The sequence below is a fragment of the Salvelinus fontinalis genome, chromosome 3, assembly GCF_029448725.1.
Source record: "Salvelinus fontinalis isolate EN_2023a chromosome 3, ASM2944872v1, whole genome shotgun sequence".
Lineage (NCBI taxonomy): Eukaryota > Metazoa > Chordata > Actinopteri > Salmoniformes > Salmonidae > Salvelinus > Salvelinus fontinalis.
The window spans coordinates 40,338,904-40,358,241 of NC_074667.1; the positions used below are offsets into that span (position 1 = coordinate 40,338,904).

The following is a 19,338-nucleotide window of genomic DNA, read 5'->3' on the forward strand; positions in this document are numbered from 1 at the left end:
TTGAAATTGAAATCATATTTTATGTTGGAATTATATACCTGCGTTCAGCTGTGTTCAGGCATGTCTACAATCACGTAAGTCTATGGGTGATGTTTGTAATAGAAAAATGGGGCACACTTTCCATTAATGTAAGTTTCCTTTCAAATCTTATCAAGCAAATGTTATTTTTCACCACACCTCCCCAGTCCTAGTCCTATATATAATCTGAAACCTCTGATTAAAGTGAAACTGAATGGTCCAGGCATCAATTATATACTCTACATGACTAAAAGTATGTGGACACCTGTTCATCTCATTCCAAAATCATGGGCATTAATTTGGAGTTGGTCCCCCCCTTTGCTGCTAAAACAGCCTCCACTCTTCTGGGAAGGCTTTCCACTAGATGTTGGAACATTGCTGCAGTGACTTGCTTCCATTCAGCCACAAGAGCATTAGTGAGGTCGGGCACTGATGTTGGGCAATTAGGCCTGACTCGCAGTAGGTGTTCCAATTCATCCCAAAGGTGAACCATGAAAAACATCTCCAGACCATTATGCCAACTCCACCAAATGTTACAGTTGGCACTATGCATTGGGGCAGGGAGCGTTCTCCTGGCATCCACCAAACCCAGATCTGTCAGTCGGAATGCCAGATGGTGAAGTGTGATTCTTCACTCCAGAGAAGCCGCTTCCACTGCTCCAGAGTCCAACGGGAGTGAGCTTTACACCACTCCAGCCAACACTTGGCATTGCGATCTTAGGCTTGCGTGCGGCTGCTCGGCCATGGAAACCCATTTCATGAAGCTCCCGACAAACCATTTTTTTTGTGCTGACCTTGCTTCAGGAGGTAGTTTGGAACTCAGTGGGGAGTTTTGCACCTGAGGACAGACCATTTTTACGCTCTACACGCTTCAGCACTTGGTGGTCCCGTTCTGTGAGCTTGTGTGACCTACCACTTTAACACTGATGCTCCTAGATGTTTCCAATTCACAATAACATCACTTTCAGTTGACCGTGGCAGCTCGAGCAGGGCAGAAATTTGACGAACTGATTTGTTGGAAAAGGTGGCATCCAATGACGGTGCTACGTTGAAAGTCACTGAGCTTTTCAGTAAGGCCATTCTACTGCCAATGTTTATTTATGGAGATTGTATGGCTTAAATAGCCAAATTCACTAATTTGAAGGGGTGTCCACATTCTTTTGTATATATAGTGTACGCTTTATGCCTGTGCAGTCTAAAGTAATATACAGTGCCTTCAGAAAGTATTCAGACCCCTTGACTTTTTTCCACATTTTGGTAGGTTACAGCATTATTCTATATCTGATTAAATTATTTCCCCCCCCTCATTAATTTACATACACTACCCCATAATGACAAAGCAAAAACAGGATTTTAGAAATTGCTAATTTATAAAAATAAACTGAAACATCACATTTACATAAGAATTCAGACCCTTTATTCAGTACTTTGTTGAAGTACCTTTGGCAGCGAATACAGCCTCGAGTCATGGGTATGACACTACAAGCTTGGCACACCTGTACTTGGAGAGTTTCCCACATTCTTCTCTGCAATCCTCTCAAGCTCTGTCAGGTTGGATGGGGAGCGTTGCTGCAGAGCCATTGTCAGGTCTCTGACATATTTGATCAGGTTCAGGTCTGACAGGGCCACTCAAGGACATTCAGAGACTTGTCCTGAAGCCACTCCTGCATTGTCTTGGCAGTGTGCTTAGCATCATTGTCCTGTTGGAATGTGAACCTCCGCCCCAGGCTGAGGTCCTGAGCACTCTGGAGCAGGTTCTCATCAAGGATCTCTGTACTTTGCTAAATTAATCTGTCCCTCAAGCCTGACTAGTCTCCCATTCCCTGCTACTGAAAAACATCCCCACAGCATGATGTTGCCACCACCATGCTTCACCATAGGGATGGTGCCAGGTTTCCCCCAGACATGATGCTTGGCATTCAGGCCAAAGAGTTCAATCTTGGTATTATCAGATCTTGTTTCTCATGGCCTGAGAGTCTTAAGGTGCCTTTTGACAAACTCCAAGGCAGGCTGTCAGGTGCTTTTTACTGAGGAGTGGCTTCCGTTTGGCCACTCTACCATAAAGGCCTGATTGGTGGGGTGCTGCAGAGATGGTTGTCCTTCTGGAAGGTTCGCCCATCTCCACAGAGGAACTCTAGAGCTCTGTCAGAGTGACCATCAGGTTCTTGGTAACCTCTCTGACCAAGGCAATTCTCCCCTGATTGCTCAGTTTGGCCGGGCAGACAGCTCTAGGAAGATTCTTGGTAGTTCCAAACTTCTTCCATTTAAGAATGATGGAGGCCACTGTGTTCTTTGGTAACCTTAAATGCTGCAGACATTTTTTGGTACCCTTCCTCAGATCTGTGCCTCGACTCAATCCTGTCTCAGAGCTCTACGGACAATTCCTTCGACCTCATGGCTTGGTTTTTGCTCTGACATGCACTGTAAACTGTGGGACATATAGACAGGTGTGTGCCTTTCAAAATCATGTCCAATCAATTGAATTTACCACAGGTGGACTCCAATCAAGTTCTAGAAACGTCTCATGGATAATCAAGGTAAACAGGATGCACCTGAGCTCAATAAGAGTCTCATAGCAAAGGGTCTGAATACCTTTGTAAATAAGGGGCTTCGGTTTTTGCTTTGTCATTATGAGGTAGTGTGTGTAGATTGCTGAAAGGTTTGTATTTATTTAATTCATTTTAGAATAAGGCTGTAACGTAACAAAATGTGGAAAAAGTCAAGGGGTCTGAAGACTTTCCGAAGGAACTGTATGTTGACAGACATCGGCAACTTATTTCCTGTCACTAAAATCTTTCTGTTCTTGCTACTACAACAATTTACCTATTGCCTGCTTTCACTGTCAGATATGTGAGAGGGGACCATGATTAATATGTAATGTTGACTCATATCTGTGCAGATCAGATCATGACTCAATAGCTTTGTTGGAACCTTCCAACAGAGAATAACATAGAAGGTAATTTTATTTCATTAGGTACAAATAAGTATTGGATACTGGTTATGCTTTAAAAAGTACATCTCAACATGTACTACTGTTGTCAATTTAGCTTCTTGCCATTTAATGACATGCTCTCATTTAGTTGAAAAACAGATTTGCATAAAATATGATTTCAAGCAGTTCTGAATGAAGACACTTTGTTTAAAAGCTCCACTAAAATGTTTCATTTGGTTGATAAAAATTAGTTATTGTTGAAAATAAAAATTGATTTTTAAACTGAACAGCACAACACTATTCCCTTAAAAATCCCCTACCAGGAAATAGGGGGGGGGGGGGGGTGGGGGTGCGCCAGTAAGTATAGCAGGGTTTGTTCCCATAATAGTAACTCTTCAGGTGTTGGTGCAAGAATTCTGTCTTCGAAATTCTGTGCTTTAACCTTTCAATACTGTCATGTTTGAATAATTGTAACGCTTTAACCAAATATGATTCGAGGCCAAAAGATTGAGTTGCTAACTCAGTCTCATTCATGTACAATAGAAGTACCAAGTCGGCTCATTTGGGTTTGGAATTATTTAAAAAAGTGTGACTGGCACCCAACTATTATTTTCCAACAAATATCATCCAGTTAAAATTGAGTTAATCAAAACAAAACTTCTAATTTGTTTTGACATTTTTAATTTAAAAAGTTTATAACACTTCACCTATAGATTGCAACATTTCTGAAGTCAGGTACATCACCTAACGATAAGGTGTAAAAACACAATGCTAGAAAAGGTTTTTTATCCATCATATTCCAAAAATGTGTTTCCCCAATCTCATACTCCAGTTAAGTATCAATGGAAAATAAACTCCATATATATGTGTTACAAGGATGTGACTCTTCTTCAGACTCCAGATTCAACTGAATGGCTACAAAAAAACAAAACAAAAACAGATTTGAGAGCATTCCAAACAGGCTCAACTCCAAATCTATCAGATGTATTCAATGGGCCAAATACTAGAAAAGGACATGAGGGTCAAAAAGAGCTAACAGTTGGGGAAGATTTAGATTCACTTTCTAAGTTTGTTATATGGTGTGTGTGTGCGTGTGTGTGTATGTGTCAGTGTGGCTGAAGACAGGTAGGCATCTACTCTGCAGCCTTGTTGCTCTCCTCGGTTGACTGTCCAGTAGTGGTTTCCACAGTCTTGGAGGCCTAGGAGGGAGGAAGCAAGGCACCGATTTAAGAATGGAGAGAGCAAACAGAATGTTATGAATTAATTTGTTTTTCACCATTGTCATATCAAATACCTTCTTTTTCTTCTTCTTCTGTGTTTTGCGACTGGCTGAACTCTGTAGTAGTGTCTGGGGGAGAAAGAGGGATTGTTTGCTGTCAATCAAGAAATGTCTTCCAAGGAAGAGAGCCACAACAGAGCTGCTAAGTGTGGAAATAGACTGGTCAAAACCTCAGATGCCATCTCATACCCTGATGCAGTTACTTTACGTGTAGGCTCTGAGGTGCAAGTCCCTGTTCATTAATATAGTTATTCATGTAATATGAGCGGTGAAGAGCCATTCAGGTTGCCTGAGGCCATGGGCTGGGAGCCAGCTGGAAGCCCTACTTACCCTCAGGTCTGCATCCTGCACCTCGTGCTCTGACTTGTAGAGCTCTGGCTCAAAGGGTCCGCTGGTGATTTTATGGGGGCCGTTGGCCATCAGCAGCACTGTGAACTTAAACTGGGCCACAAACTCTCCTGAGAAGCAAAGAGAGAGATAATGAGACAAGTAGTTAGAAAAAAGAAAGTGTACAGAGGATAGGAAAAGAAAGATGCAGAGACTCACCCTCCTTCTCATTGAGCACACTGAAAGGCTGTAGTAACTCGTGTTTGGCACACTCCACCACGCCCAGGCGGGCTTTGGCCTCATCCTCAAACGCCCTGAAGAGAGGAGAGGAACAAGACACACCTGTTAGCTGAGGAGGTCTCCAATGGACAGTCAAAGCACCTGACTCACAGCATCAGATGGTTGATGAAAAAAAAGTCTATGACTTTAATGATAAGATTATGGTGTTGATGCGGTTGGTTATAACAAGTCTCTCTGACACTTCTAATATGAGGACATCCTACCTGAGAGTGAAGGGCATGGCGTCAAAGCGTCGCTCCACCTCGCTGAAGAACATGCGGGAGGTCTTCATCTTCAGCCCGTATTGCTTACTGGGGTCCCTCTTGTAAATGGTGGTCCTCTGGCCTCCATCCCTGGCCTGGGCAGGGGACAGGAGCATAGAAACATCAGTATTGGACAGTCACATTTAGCAAGGTAAGAAAAAAAAAGGATAGTTCAGACTCAAAGTAATATTGCCCTTTTCTATCCATGTTACTGCATGGGGGCATTGGGATCCCCCCCCCCTCGCTCTCTCACCTTCCCTTCACCAGTGCTGATCAGCACATCAACAGCGTAGACCTCGTGCACCTCAAACTCTGCCTTCTCATGGTCCTTCCTGCAGATGGGCATCAACAGTAGCCAATCAGAGCAACTCACATGTCATTTATCATTCAGTCCTAGTGACTAGGGCTGTGACGGTCATGTGGACTATGGTCATGTGGACTAGGGCTGTGACGGTTTTTGGTAATCCATTGGGTGCATGTTTTTCCATGATTGCTACAATAATGTACCTTGCTGAAACAAGGAGCAACAATGTTTCATCACGGTGTAAAGAGACCATGTTAGTACGGAAACTGACTCAACTTCACTTCCTGTCTTTTTTAATGCCCGGCCATTCCGTCTTCAGTTCCACAACACAAAATTCAAAAACTGGCTAGTTTTGTCTCCTCTTTTTATATCAGCTGTTAGATGTGAACCAGACTTACTTTTATACAAAACAAAAATATAAACGCAACATGCTGTCTGCCTTCGTGGTACTGCACTTCATCAAAGCACTATTCTCTACATGTGTTCAAGTGCTTGGACGTTAATGTACCTTTGCTGGTCTGTGGGGTTCTGAATGATGGTTTTCTCTCCATCGATGACGTGTTGCTTCAGCTGATGAGATAACATACCTTAAACAGAAAGATACAAAGCCATTGCAACAGTTTTCTCCCCACATTTTACTGCAGTCACACAACAGTTAACTTCATAGACTGGTTGGCTGACAATGTCCTGAAAATGATGCTTGTGTTGTGCATGATGGGGACGGAAGCCATGCATTGTTATCATTCTGAACGGTCAGATTGCTAGCAACAATTACAATAAGCTGCCATGTGGGGAATTTTAGGTGGCTCAATTCAGCTAGTTTATCATGTTTTGATACTATGTCTTGTTGTGAGGCGTTTTGAGTGATTTCATGTCAATACTAATGATTAAAATTCACGAGCTAGCTAACCAACAACTGTAACAATGTATTTGAGAGACAAGTGTTCATTGTGCAAATGCATTTGTTTTCAATAAACATTTGGAGACTAACTATAGTTTACATGTTGTCTACAATCTATGCCAACCCAGTCTGTTTTGCCACATAGTTGAGCAAGTATCGGTTTTGTTGATAAACAACCAACACGTCTATATGTAAACGGTCAGCTAAAACCGTTGATTCACTATCTTAGACCCATGAATCAGAGTCAACTCTCAGGGCAAAACTGACTTTCTGCCTCAACTAGTGAAGGCACTCACCCTCGATGGCTGTGCATTTGAATGACTGAGCGATCTTGTTCCAAGCCTCTGTCACCTTTGAGTTCTGGTTGCCAGGCTTGACAAGACGTAGGGCTGCCTCCGCACACAGATGAGCTGCCTTTATCACATCAGCTTTCTTCCCCGTCACTGGCGCCTCCTACATGTACAAGGCAGAGGTAAGGTCAGGGCGCTACGTTGACCTTTTTTTTTTTTTTCAAGGAGCACGTGCACCTTAATTGAAAAAAGGTAGAAGTACACAAAGACAATTATGAGCTAAATGGAAAATATTTGAGATATAAAAGCTAAAATCATAACTTTTTTTTACCAGCACACTGGTGGTCGCACAGCAAAAATATTTAGGCAAACATGCCAGAACCCTGAAGGAGAGTTAATGTGGGCGATTTAAAAATATTTTCTGGAAGTTTTGTATAATTTCAGCCAGTAGTTTTGAAAGTAGTGCTCACGAGCCAAAACGGATCCTGAAAATTGTGCACAATTGTGGACAACGTCCTTACGTCATTGTTCTCAAGCCTCTGTAGCGTGTGCTCAAAGAGAGTAAAAAAAACTCTGTGGTGTGCATGTTGGGCTCACTCCAAAACTGGGGCTGTAATGAAAACACGAAGCAGACCAAACTCTTTGGTCCTTTAAAAACCTGCTGTATGTAATATATTGTGTGCTATAGCTTGGAAAATAAATACATGTGACTCTGGATGACAACATAATGATGTTTGTTTCCAACATTAGGGCTGTTTTCCTAAAGAAGTTCCTTCTGCTTCATGTTTTGTTTCCTTGCCAGTATCGAGATACTGGTATCGTCCCGGATGTTTGTTTCCAACATTAGGGCTGTTTTCCTAAAGAAGTTCCTTCTGCTTCATGTTTTGTTTCCTTGCCAGTATCGAGATACTGGTATCGTCCCGGCTCTACCCTCATCCTGATTGGACAATACTCGACCTATCCTGATCCCGCCTCTCACTTTAACCTTGCAACCTCATTGGACATAATTTTACCTGCCAATTAACATTGTCCATCAGTTTGGTTGTTGCAGGCCAGTTCCGGAATTTCTGTAGTTGCACTCAAGGTCTCAAAGTGATGTGATAATGTAATTTCATACAATGGAAAGTTATACCGGTAGTTATACGTTGGCATCAACTCCTTGAAAGTTGTGTATTTATTATAAATAGCATTTGGCTACGTGATGAATAATGATCGCTGACAATGAACTGCAGTGTTGGATTATTATCCCATATCATGGAATAATACCTTTGTGAACGTTTATGATGACAAAAGTTGGACACGTGGAATTATTTGAATTGGCTGGATGGTTGATAAAAGGTAGGCCGATATTTTATTGTCTAAAAAGTGGGTGAAAGCATGCATTTCTCGAGCGCATCAACATGCGTGTTGTCATGATTGGCGAATGGGACAAACGGATGGACGCGCACAAGGTAAAAACCTTATAGCCTATTGTGCAATATGTTCCAAAATTCACCAGCGACACCATTTAGAAACGAAAGTTTGTCAGTACAGTGTTTGTGATCGGGTGGATCATGTATTTGTGTGGCTACAAGGGCATCTTTAGCGCACAGCATTCTCTGGTTTGCAGAGAAATGCTTTGAAAGAAATTAAACAACTACCTAGGTCCAATAGATCTCACTTCGAATTCAGGAGGCTTTCTAACTTCTGATGCAAGGAAGTTATCATGCATTCAATGTATTTTCGCTGTTATCAAAATAACTAATGGTAAGCGCATGCAGCCATTCATCCCACTTGCTTCAGAGCGCACGTTCACTGCATGACAGAAATGAGCAAGTAGATCTCATGCACTAAATTATGGCAGTTTAGAATGTAAGGATTCTGTTCCTTTTTTCTGCTGGGAGAGGCCTGTAGATTTATTATGCATGCATGAGCCATACATTTATACGTCAGGTCCAAAACGGGAGGCAAAAAAATAATGAGGTCATTTTCAATCCTCCAGAATATATCTCTTCAATGAGGGCTTAAGAATTCCAAGTCATTAGGTCATAACGGTACATACCTTGGTAGCTCCCACAACAAAGCTATGAGCCACATTTGAGATGAAGCCATCAACATGGACTCCAAGATCACTGCAGAAATAAAGGGGACAGAGATGGAGAGGATAAGAGAAAAGGAGAGATGGAAATGTTTAAGTCATGAAGGAAATAGAAGTTCATCAGACATTCAGAAATCGTTATGCCAACCATGTAGTGGTGTAGCGATGTTATGATGACCTGTTATATCTTGTGTAATGTAAGTGTCTTGATGTGTTTGGACCCCAGGAAGAGTAGCTGGGGATGCCTAACAAAATACAAATACAAAACCAGTTGCTGATATCTATGACATTGTGTAAAAGGACATATAGATGAGATGATTAAATACATTTAGAGAAGGACAAAATGGCCCTCATGTTGTGCTTCCAAAGATCAAATGGGAAAAAGTTTACTGACAGAAAAGACAAGGTCAGAGATAAATTAAACAGTCTAATTTGTGTTATTATATAGTAAGTGTAGTAAGTGTCAAGTGAGGATATGGCTTGTTCACCTACAACCATACTGCAGGGGGGGTCATAATGTATTCCAAAGACAGCACCCATGACAATGACATTGCTAGTGAAAGATACACCCAGCCTTTTGTTATAGTAATGAAAAATATGACTTTTCAACAGATTCAGAGAATGGCACAGCCCTACAGTAATACAACATAAGTTGGCATAATCATCTACACTGAACAAAAATATAAACGCAACAATTTCAAAGTTTTTACTGAGAGTTCATATGATCAAATTGAAATAAATTCATTAGGCCCTAATCTATGGATTTAACATGACTGGGAATACAGATATACATCGGTTGGTCACAGATTTCAACAACAAAAAAGGTAGGGGTGTGAATAAGAAAACCAGTCAGTATCTGGTGTGACCACCATTTGCCTCATGCAGCGCAACACATTTCCTTCGAATAGAGTTGATCAGGTTGTTGATTGTGGCCTGTAGAATGTTGTCCCACTCCTCTTCAATGGCTGTGCCGAAGTCGCTGAATATTGTCGGGAACTGGAACACGCTGTTGTACACGTCGATCCAGAGCATCACAAACGTGCTCAATGGGAGATATGTCTGGTGAGTATGCAGGCCATGGAAGAACTGGGACATTTTCAGCTTCTAGGAATTGTATTCAGATCCTTGTAACATGAGGCTGTGCAGTATTATGCTGAAACATGAGGTGATTGCGACGGATGAATAGTAGTGAAATTAACATTAAATTCTCTGGTGGACATTCCTGCAGTCAGCATGCCAATTGCACGCTCCCTCTAAACTTGAGACATCAATGGCATTGTGTTGTGTGACAAAACTGCACATTTTAGAGAAGCCACTTATTGTCCCCAGCACAATGTGCACCTGTGTAATGATCATGCTGTTTAATCAGCTTCTTGATATGCCACACCTGTCAGGTGGATGGATTATCTTGGCAAAGGAGAAATCCTCATTAAACAGGGATGTAAACAAATTTGTGCACAAGATTTGAGAGAAATAAGCGTTTTGTGTGTATGGAAAAGTTCTGGGATCTTTTATTTCAGCTCATGAAACATGGGACCAACACTTTACATGCTGCGTTTATATTTTTGTTCAGTGTAGTTGGCTCTTTAACACTCACAATATTCCAGACAGTGACATCCTTGTATTGACAGAAGACAGAAAACAGGAAAGGGAGTGTCAACAGAGAGATGACAAAAGTGGCAATCCAACAACTAAGATGAAAAGGCTTGTTCAACTATACAATGGCAATAGTGACAATTAGACACCAATACCAGATGAACAAGGCTAGTAATCCAATCTTTACTTATCGTTTGCCATATAGACATACAGGCACATAGACATACAGGGAGACGAGACCTAACGAAGACGACAAGTCAACAGCCAAGGAGACCCCATCAGATGCATGAGAACACAGCAAACAAGATAACAAACAACACATACTTGGGAGACTGAAGACACACAGAGTGAAGGGGTAACGTTACTGTAGATTGAGGTTCATACATTTTGACCAGATCTCCATCTTTAAGTGTGTAGTCAGGGTCACTCTTCAGGGGAGAGAAGTGGCAAACACAGTTATTGACTGAGACGCTGGTGGGGAAGGCAATTCCTGGAAGAGGGAAGAGAGAACCACCAAATCTTCAATTGAAAATAATCTGCAGTGTTTATGAGAGACCTGACTGATGGCAAATAATGTCCCTCTTTTCAACCAATATCACTCATAGTTCTGTCATCTCACTGACATATTCAATAACTCATGCCATGTTCAGGCCCATTGTGAATGTGTGGCATGTGTTTCTGATCTGGAGACAGTATGACAACATACTGTGCCCCTCACAAAAGAAAGCATGGCTTTGAACCACCTGCCCTATATAAACATTTATGGGAGACAGGACCAACAGTCTTACCTGTCTCTTATAACTACATAGTAGGGGTGTGAATGTTTAAACGACATTGGGATAGTTAATGGTTATAAAAAAAACTACTACCAACAGGTCCCAATCAATCAAATGTATTTATAAAGCCCTTCTTACATCAGCTGATGTCACAAAGTGCTGTACAGAAACCCAGCCTAAAACCCCAAACAGCAAGCAATGAAGGTGTAGAAGCACGGTGGCTAGTAAAAACTCCCTAGAAGGCCAGAACCTAGGAAGAAACCTAGAGAGGAACCAGGCTGTGAGGGATGGCCAGTCTTATTCTGGCTGTGCCGGGTAGAGATTATAACAGAACATGGCCAAGATGTTCAAATTTTCATAGATGACCAGCAGGGTCAAATAATAATAATCACAGTGGTTGTCGAGGGTACAACAGGTCAGCACCTCAGGAGTAAATGTCAGTTGGCTTTTCATAGCCGATTATTATCATCATTAAGGGAAAATAGAAATTAAACAAATACCTAACGCAACAATTCTGTAACGTTAGTAGGAGATATGCATCTTTCAAATGATTTGCCAAGGATATAAAGCGCTCCACACCTCATTGCGGTTAATAGTTATCAAAATGGCAGAGTGAGGCAGGGAAGGGACAGCAGCGAAGTCCTGTATGGCAATACTTTGAGAAGTTAAATGAGAAGGTGGAAATAAATACAAACTGTGCAAGGTGGAATTGAGCTACAGTGGCAATACAGGTGAAATACTTAACCGTCATCTGAAAGGGAGGCACCATGGAGTGAGAAAATCACTGCACTGATTACAGAAATTATTGCAGTTGATATGCATCCATTGTCAATGGTAGAGAATGTCGGCTTCACTGCCCTGATGGCATATCTAGAACCAGTCTACAAACTGCTATGTAGAAAAAAATGTAATGACCTGGATGGTGAAATTATACAATGATTGCTCTGCGAGTACAAAGCGCGAGCTCTCAAACACCATACGTGGTGTTAACAGCAGATTGTTGGATGTCTATGAACACGCCGTCATAGATCACTGCAACGAGCCATCACATTAATGAAAAGTGGGACATGCACTGACAATTGAGCACATGGAGGAGAGGGACACAGCAGGGAACCTAAAACAGCATTAACTAGCAGTAAAGTGAGCGTCTTCTGTAAGTAGCAAGTAGCAAGGTCTGCGATAGATTGAACTGTACTGCCCCCTAGCGGTCATACGCAGGATCATATCTGAATAGTAAATTCACGTCATTTTAAGATATTTATTTTCCTTTGAACGTTTAAATGATTTAAAAAAGTGCAGTTTAAACATTAAGAACAATTGTAACCCCATTCCGCTTGCACTTCTCACCCAGCTTTTACCCCCCTTCCACCCCGGCCCTTTACCTTTCTTCAAGTCTTTTTCCTTCCTGAAGACCTTGCCAGTTTCTGCCATGATGTGAGCATCTCCCTTTTCACAGAGACTGAGCACAGACACCCCTGACTTGGCCGCCTCAATCACCATGCGCAGGGCCTCTAGAGAGAGCGAGAGGGCAGGGGAATAGGAGGTGGAGAGGTATGAGACATTTGAGAGGTGAAAAATAGTGTAGAAGTGAGACTAAATATGTCATCATGGTTGTATTATGTCATGATGAATCAGCTGCCATTTAACTGAGTTCAATGTTGGGGTATGAATCGGGGTATGAATCATGACCCTGGGCCTGAGGTCAGTTTGAAGCGTGTCCATAGAGGGGTAAGGAGGAGGAGTCTACCGTGTCCGGAATTTACTTCATCGTTAATTTATTGTATTCAGGGTTCATTTAAACATTATTATTATTTTTATTTTATTTTATTACTATTGACAGTTACAGCGGATTTTGATATTGTATACCCATTCGCTCTCCTTAAATATAGGTAATCTGATTTATTTGTTTCAGTCTCTGAATTGTTTAAATCAAACTTTTCTCTGCCAGCTCCTGATATCAGTGCATAAAAACTTAAAGCTGTCTACTGAATTAGCCAGGTGCGCATGGGCACACATGCACACTAAGGCTAAGCTCGTTTTCCCATTTTAACTATGCTAGTTTCCGTCCTCATTACCAAACTTCATAAATACTCCTTTGCTAGTTATATAATTATGTAAATAAGAAATTTGCTGTAAAGAAACTTCAAAAGTATTTGTTTTATTGAATAGTCATGACCGGTTCGAGATGTCGTAAGATGACGGTGGTGAAGGATATCATTGCTACTTAACGCGGATCCAAGTTCAGTTTTGAGATCCACCGGCATCATTGGCGCTGGATGTTTCTGACTGGTCTTGGAACTGTGACAACGAGCAGCCTCTCCTCGCTTGGTTCGATGGGATAAGTAGTGATTTTGCCAACACCACCAGCTATGTACCCTTGTACCCTGACTACACCGTGCGCGCCAACAAGCATCTGCGTTGCCAAGGGCTAAAATAGAAGTCAGTTCTATTTGTGATGCAGATCGCGCTGCAAGTCCTGCCTCTCCTATCTCCTCATTGGTTTATAGAAGCAGATACCCACGTGCCATCTCCTCATTGGTTATACCCACGTGGGTGATTGAAAGACGAACTGTGTTGTCGGTCGTCATGGTAACGATGAAAGTTTGGAAGCCAATCATCATATAAGTTCAAAGAAGAAAATGCCTGGAAGGAGGCGAGATGACTAGAAACGATTTGGTTGGCCGTTTTATGTGTGGATTAATTGTCGAAGTAGAGGACCTTGTGCATTTCAGGTAAAATAACAACTTAATGTTTATATCCCAGGACAAATTAGCTAGCAACAGCAAGCTAGCTAAATAGGACAAAGTAGCTAGCAAGTGCAAGCTAGCCAACTAAATTGGCATAAATGTTTAATGCTTTTTGACCTGTCCCCAAATGAATGTAATTGGTTCAGAGTTTGTTTTGATAATTTAACCTGCGTGCCATGATCGCGTTTGGTGTGGGAGGACAAAATACATTTATGCACAATAGTGCACGAGTTTGGGTCCGTGTTAGCCCTTGGCAACGCAGACGCTCGTTGGCGCGTGCGAGCAGTGTGGGTGCAATAATTGAACAATATAGATTTCTAAATTTATTTTGCCACACTCGCACACACAAGCGGTGTAGTCATCCTATTAACCTTTTGTTAAACTGACTATCATATTTGTTTAAATCTGACTTACTATAATGAGTAATCCAGGAATGTCACAAGTTACGAGAAAACAGCAACTTTACAGAGCGCATTCACTACAATGAATGGCAAAATTACTTCCGGACACAAATGGTCTGCGGAGCGCCTCCTCCTGCTCAACACCTCCACTGATCTAGCTGTGTCATGTCTAGAAAGGAAACAGCTTTGTCAAATTATCGTCAACAGTAGAATTTTGGGGCATTTTAGCTAACCTAGCCCAATTCTCCTAACATGCTACGTTATTTTTTGTACTGTCAATTGAGGTGGCTCAACAAATCACAGCACAGATTGAAGGGTAAACTTCATGCTTTTACTTCCTGCTATGGTTACACTCAAAATGGCTGCCAGTCCACCCATTATGTCATCATTGACTTGAATGAAGAGCCCCGTCTACTCATTCTATTTCTGTGTGTCATAAAGCTACTAAGGTCATGCCAACAACACGTTATTTTTTGTATTGTCATAATCTTAGTTCACTGTTTGTGGAGCTACAGTTATTAACGGAATGTATGTTTCCATGTCAACCACACAGGTAGGAAGTGGCCTAGTAGGCGCAGTTTAGAAACGTGTGATGGTGGAATGGAAATTGGCCTAGCCTTGGTATCCCAGTCTAGTGCTAGCAAGCGGACTTCACGACGTTATTTTGTGAGCAAAATTCAGTAAGCCAGCTAGCTATGGTTAACGGTTATTTTGTAAAGGACCGTGAACATAACGGCTAGCTGGCAAAAGAGACCTACACATTAATTATCAACAGTCACACCAGACAATAGTAACCACTATTGTATTTGTTAGGTAGATGTAGTTAGCTAGCAAACGTTATTTTTTGTATTGTCATAATCTTAGTTCACTGTTTGGGGAGCTACAGTGGTTAACGGAATGTATGTTTCCATGTCAACCACACAGCTAGGAAGTGGCCTTTGGGAAATTTGGTTACTTATGTCAAACAAAAACCAAGAAACAAAAACTCTATGCACAAAGATTACTTTTTTTTTAAATTAACAAAAGTGTTTATAAAAATACATTTACTTGACGAACAATGCAAATGCAAAGTTTTGTAACAGAATAATGGTTTATGCTGTTTGTGCCATTATTCTGTTACCAAACTTTGCATCTGTACTGTTAGAAGTAAATTCGTTTTTGTAAAATTCGGTGGAAATTGTAAAAATGCTGGATTGTGCATAGAATTGTATGGTTTGTTTAACTTTGTAATCATTTATTTTTGTTTGGCATACATTTAAAGTTTAAAATTTGCCCACTTGCTTTGGGTAGGAAATTAGCTGTCCATTTATAATACCTGTGAACAAATTGTCAGTGAGGCAGCTAGCTAGCCAGATAATGTGTGGTTGGAATAATATTTCCCTGACAAGTTTAAGCATTTCCCAGTAAAATTGTCTCAGTTGACTACAGCTAGGCAGAACAAACGTACACATATATTGCCAGACCTATTTCACTTTACTTGGATCTAGATAAATTAGCTAGTTATGACTGCTAGTAAGTGGCAATTCCATGACGACAGAATTATGCGGAGGCAAATTTTTCATTTTAGAGATATGCCAAGCAAAAATAAATGATTGCAAAGTTAAACAAACCATACAATTCTATGCACAAGCCAGCATTTTTACAATTTCCACCGAATTTTCCAAAAACGAATTTACTTCTAACAGTACAGATACAAAGTTTGGTAACAGAATAATGGCACAAACAGCATAAACCATCATTCTGTTACAAAACTTTGCATTTGCATTGTTCGTCAAGTAAACGTATTTTTATAAACACTTTTGTTAAATTTAAAAAAAAGTAATCTTTGTGCATAGAGTTTGTTTCTTGGTTTTTGTTTGACATAAGTAACCAAATTTCCCCAAGGCCACTTCCTAGCTGTGTGGTTGACATGGAAACATACATTCCGTTAACTACTGTAGCTCCCCAAACAGTGAACTAAGATTATGACAATACAAAAAATACGTTTGCTAGTTAACTACATCTACCTGACAAATACAATAGTGGTTACTATTGTCTGGTGTGACTGTTGATAATTAATGTGTAGGTAACTTTTGCTAGCTAGCCGTTATGTTCACGGTCCTTTACAAAATAACCGTTAACCATAGCTAGCTGGCTTACTGAATTTTGCTCACAAAATAACGTCATGAAGTCCGCTTGCTAGCACTAGACTGGGATACCAGGGCTAGGCCAATTTCCATTCCACCATCACACGTTTCTAAACTGCGCCTACTATGTCAAAGCACATGGTTGTGTCTGTGCCTACACATCAGGCTGGTGTTGTACGAAAGGCCGCCAAGAGCAGGTCACCTCATTTAAATGCAAGTCACCCCGATCTGGCACTTACGGTTGGCGATGTCACCTCCCATTTTGTACTTGGTGACAACCAAGTCCTCAGCGATAGTCTGTTCTTGTTCTTCATTGTCAGACATCTTGACAGCTACTCTCTTTACAACACACTTCCTAATGTGTCGGCACCAAGACCGACACCTGTGCGAAGCTAGCCACAATAGTGGAATTAGCGGTTCGACTTCAAAATACAAGTCACCAATTGAAAGTGATAATAACTGATACAAATAATGGAATCATGTCATATTTGAAGTAGATAATGCTAAACAATTTTGGAAAGTTGTTATATACATTTGAAAAAAGTCCATAATTGCTGAACAATTAATCAAATGGCCACCCAGACCATTTAGTGGGGGGTGGGAGGGGTGACACCTCCCACCCCCCACTTTGTTTTTACACTGTTACTACTTGCTGTTTAATATCTATGCATTGTCACTTTACCCCTACCTACATGTAAAACCGAACTCGACTAACCTGTACCCCCTGTATACAGCCTCATTATAGTTATTTTATTGTTTTACATTTATTACATTTTTTACTTTCTTTTATTTAGTAAATATTTTCTTTACTCTCTTTCTTGAACTGCATTGTTGGTTAAGGGCTCCTAAGTAAGCATTTTATGGTAAGGTCTAAACCTGATGTATTTGGCACATGTGACAAATAAAATGTGATTTGATTTGATAATTAGTCAATATATGCTAATATTTGTGAAACTCTTCACAGTTGTAATCTGTGGATGACACTGAGTAGTCTGATACCCCATTTCAAAATCCGTAGGTAAGGCTATACATTGCAATATGAACGTCAATACGCACAATAGGCTATCTAGTGAGGTGACCTCCCACAGTTAAATTTCCCAAATATGAGCAACAATGGTAATATTTGTGTAAACTCTTCAGAATTGTAATCTGTGGGTGTCACCGAGTAGGCTGATGCCCCTATTCATGGACCGATGATCAATAGGTAAGGCTGTACAAAGGAAAACTCAGCCGCGAGCTGCCCAGTGACGCGGGCCTACCAGACGAGCCAAATGCCTTTTATGCTCGCTTTGAGGCAAACAACACTGAAGCATGCAAGAGAGCACCAGCTGTTCCGTATGACTGTGTGATCACGCTCTCCATAGCAGATGTGAGCAAGACCTTTAAACAGGACAACGTTCGCAAGGCCGCAGGGCCGGATGGATTACCAGGACGTGTATTTAGAGCATGCGCGGACCAACTGGTTAAAAATATATATATATATATTTATTTGACCTTTACTTAACTAAGCAAGTCAGTTCTTATTTACAATGATGGGAACAGTGGGTTAACTGCCTTGTTCGGGGATTCGATCTAGCAACCTTTCAGTTACTGGCCCAAAGCTCTAACCACTAGGCTACCTTCCGCCCCTTAAGTGTATTCACTGACATTTTCAACCTCTCCCTGACCGAGTCTGTAATACCTACATGTTTCAAGCAGACCACCATAGTCCCTCTGCCCAAAAAGGGAAGTTAAACTGCATACATGACTACCGCCCCGTAGCACTCACGTCGGTAGCCATGGAGTGCTTTGAAAGGCTGGTCATGGCTTACATCGACACCATCATCCCAGAAACCTTAGACCCACTCCAATTTGCATACCGCCCCAACAGATCCACAGATGATGCAATCTCAATCGTACTCCACACTGCCTTTTCCCACCTGGACAAAAGGAACACCTATGTGAGAATGCTGTTCATTGACTATAGCTCAGCATTCAACACCATAGTGCCCACAAAGCTTACCACTAAGCAAAGGATCCTGGGACTAAACACCTCCCTCTGCAACTGGATCCTGGACTTCCTGAATGGCCTCCCACAGGTGGTAAGGGCAGGCAACAGCACATCTGCCACTCTGATCCTCAACACGGGGGCCCCTCAAGGGTGCGTGCTTAGTCCCCTCCTGTATTCCCTGTTCACCCACGACTGCGTGGCCAAACATGATTCCAGCACCATCATTAAGTTTGCTGACGACACAACAGCGACCGACAACGATGACACAGCCTATAGGGAGGAGGTCAGAGACCTGGCAGTGAGGTGTCAGGACAACAACCTCTCCATCAACGTGAGCAAGACAAAGGAGCTGATCGTGAACTACAGGAAAAGGAGGGCTGAACACGCCCCCATTCACATTGACGGTGCTGTAGTGGAGCGGGTTGAGAGTTTCAAATTCGTTGGTGTCCACGTTCTCTCTGCTACCACACGGCAAGCGGTACCGGAGCGCCTAGATCCAAAAGGCTCCTTAACAATTTCTACCCCCAAGCCATAAGACTGCTGAACAATTAATCAAATGGCCACCCGGATTATTTTGCATTCACAACCCCCCCTTTGTTTTTAAACTGCTGCTATTTGCTGTTTATTATCTATACATAGTCACTTTACCCCTACCTACATGTACAAATTACCTCAACTAACCTGTACCCCTACACATTGACTCGGTACCGATACCCCCTGTTTATAGTCTCGTTATTGTTATTTTCTTGTGTTATTTTTATTTTATTTTTTACTTTAGTTCATTTAGTATGTATTTTCTTGAGCTGCATTGTTGGTTAAGGGCTTGTAAGTAAGCATTTCACATTAAGGTCTCCCCCTCTTGTATTCGGCGCATGTGACAAATCAAATTTGATTTGTACACTGCATATAAGTATGCCACCAATGCAATTCTAATACATCCACTGATTTTTTTTTTTCTTTTTTTGTGTCAAATTAATGAATAATTGTCTTTTGGTGAATTTATATAATTACATTCGGACCTTGTTTACTGTT

The 19,338-nt window shown here is 41.4% G+C and overlaps 1 protein-coding gene across 1 annotated transcript; it reads right to left on the reverse strand.

The window, feature by feature from the left end:
- Window positions 1-3,587: 3,587 nt before the first annotated feature.
- LOC129847926 (proliferation-associated protein 2G4-like) lies at window positions 3,588-16,710 on the reverse strand. Its single transcript, XM_055915521.1, has 12 exons — window positions 16,556-16,710; window positions 12,425-12,553; window positions 10,651-10,756; window positions 8,635-8,704; window positions 6,600-6,756; window positions 5,911-5,989; window positions 5,352-5,430; window positions 5,060-5,193; window positions 4,776-4,870; window positions 4,560-4,687; window positions 4,245-4,298; window positions 3,588-4,149 (listed from the first exon to the last, which is right to left on the reverse strand). Exons 1-12 carry the CDS (start codon window positions 16,638-16,640, stop codon window positions 4,084-4,086), a joined length of 1,182 nt encoding a protein of 393 aa, XP_055771496.1. The 5' UTR covers window positions 16,641-16,710; the 3' UTR covers window positions 3,588-4,083.
- Between the last annotated feature and the right edge of the window lie 2,628 nt (window positions 16,711-19,338).

What these genes read in the sequence shown, in the direction of transcription:
- LOC129847926 (XM_055915521.1), bottom strand. Translation starts at nt 16,640, where the DNA reads ATGTCTGACAATGAAGAACAAGAACAGACTATCGCTGAGGACTTGGTT. An exon ending in AACCCCACAGACCAGCAAAG is followed by an intron (nt 5,431 to 5,910) that starts GTACATTAACGT and finishes GCCCATCTGCAG; the next exon opens with GAAGGACCATGAGAAGGCAG. An exon ending in AGAAGAAGAAGAAAAAGAAG is followed by an intron (nt 4,150 to 4,244) that starts GTATTTGATATG and finishes CCTCCCTCCTAG; the next exon opens with GCCTCCAAGACTGTGGAAAC.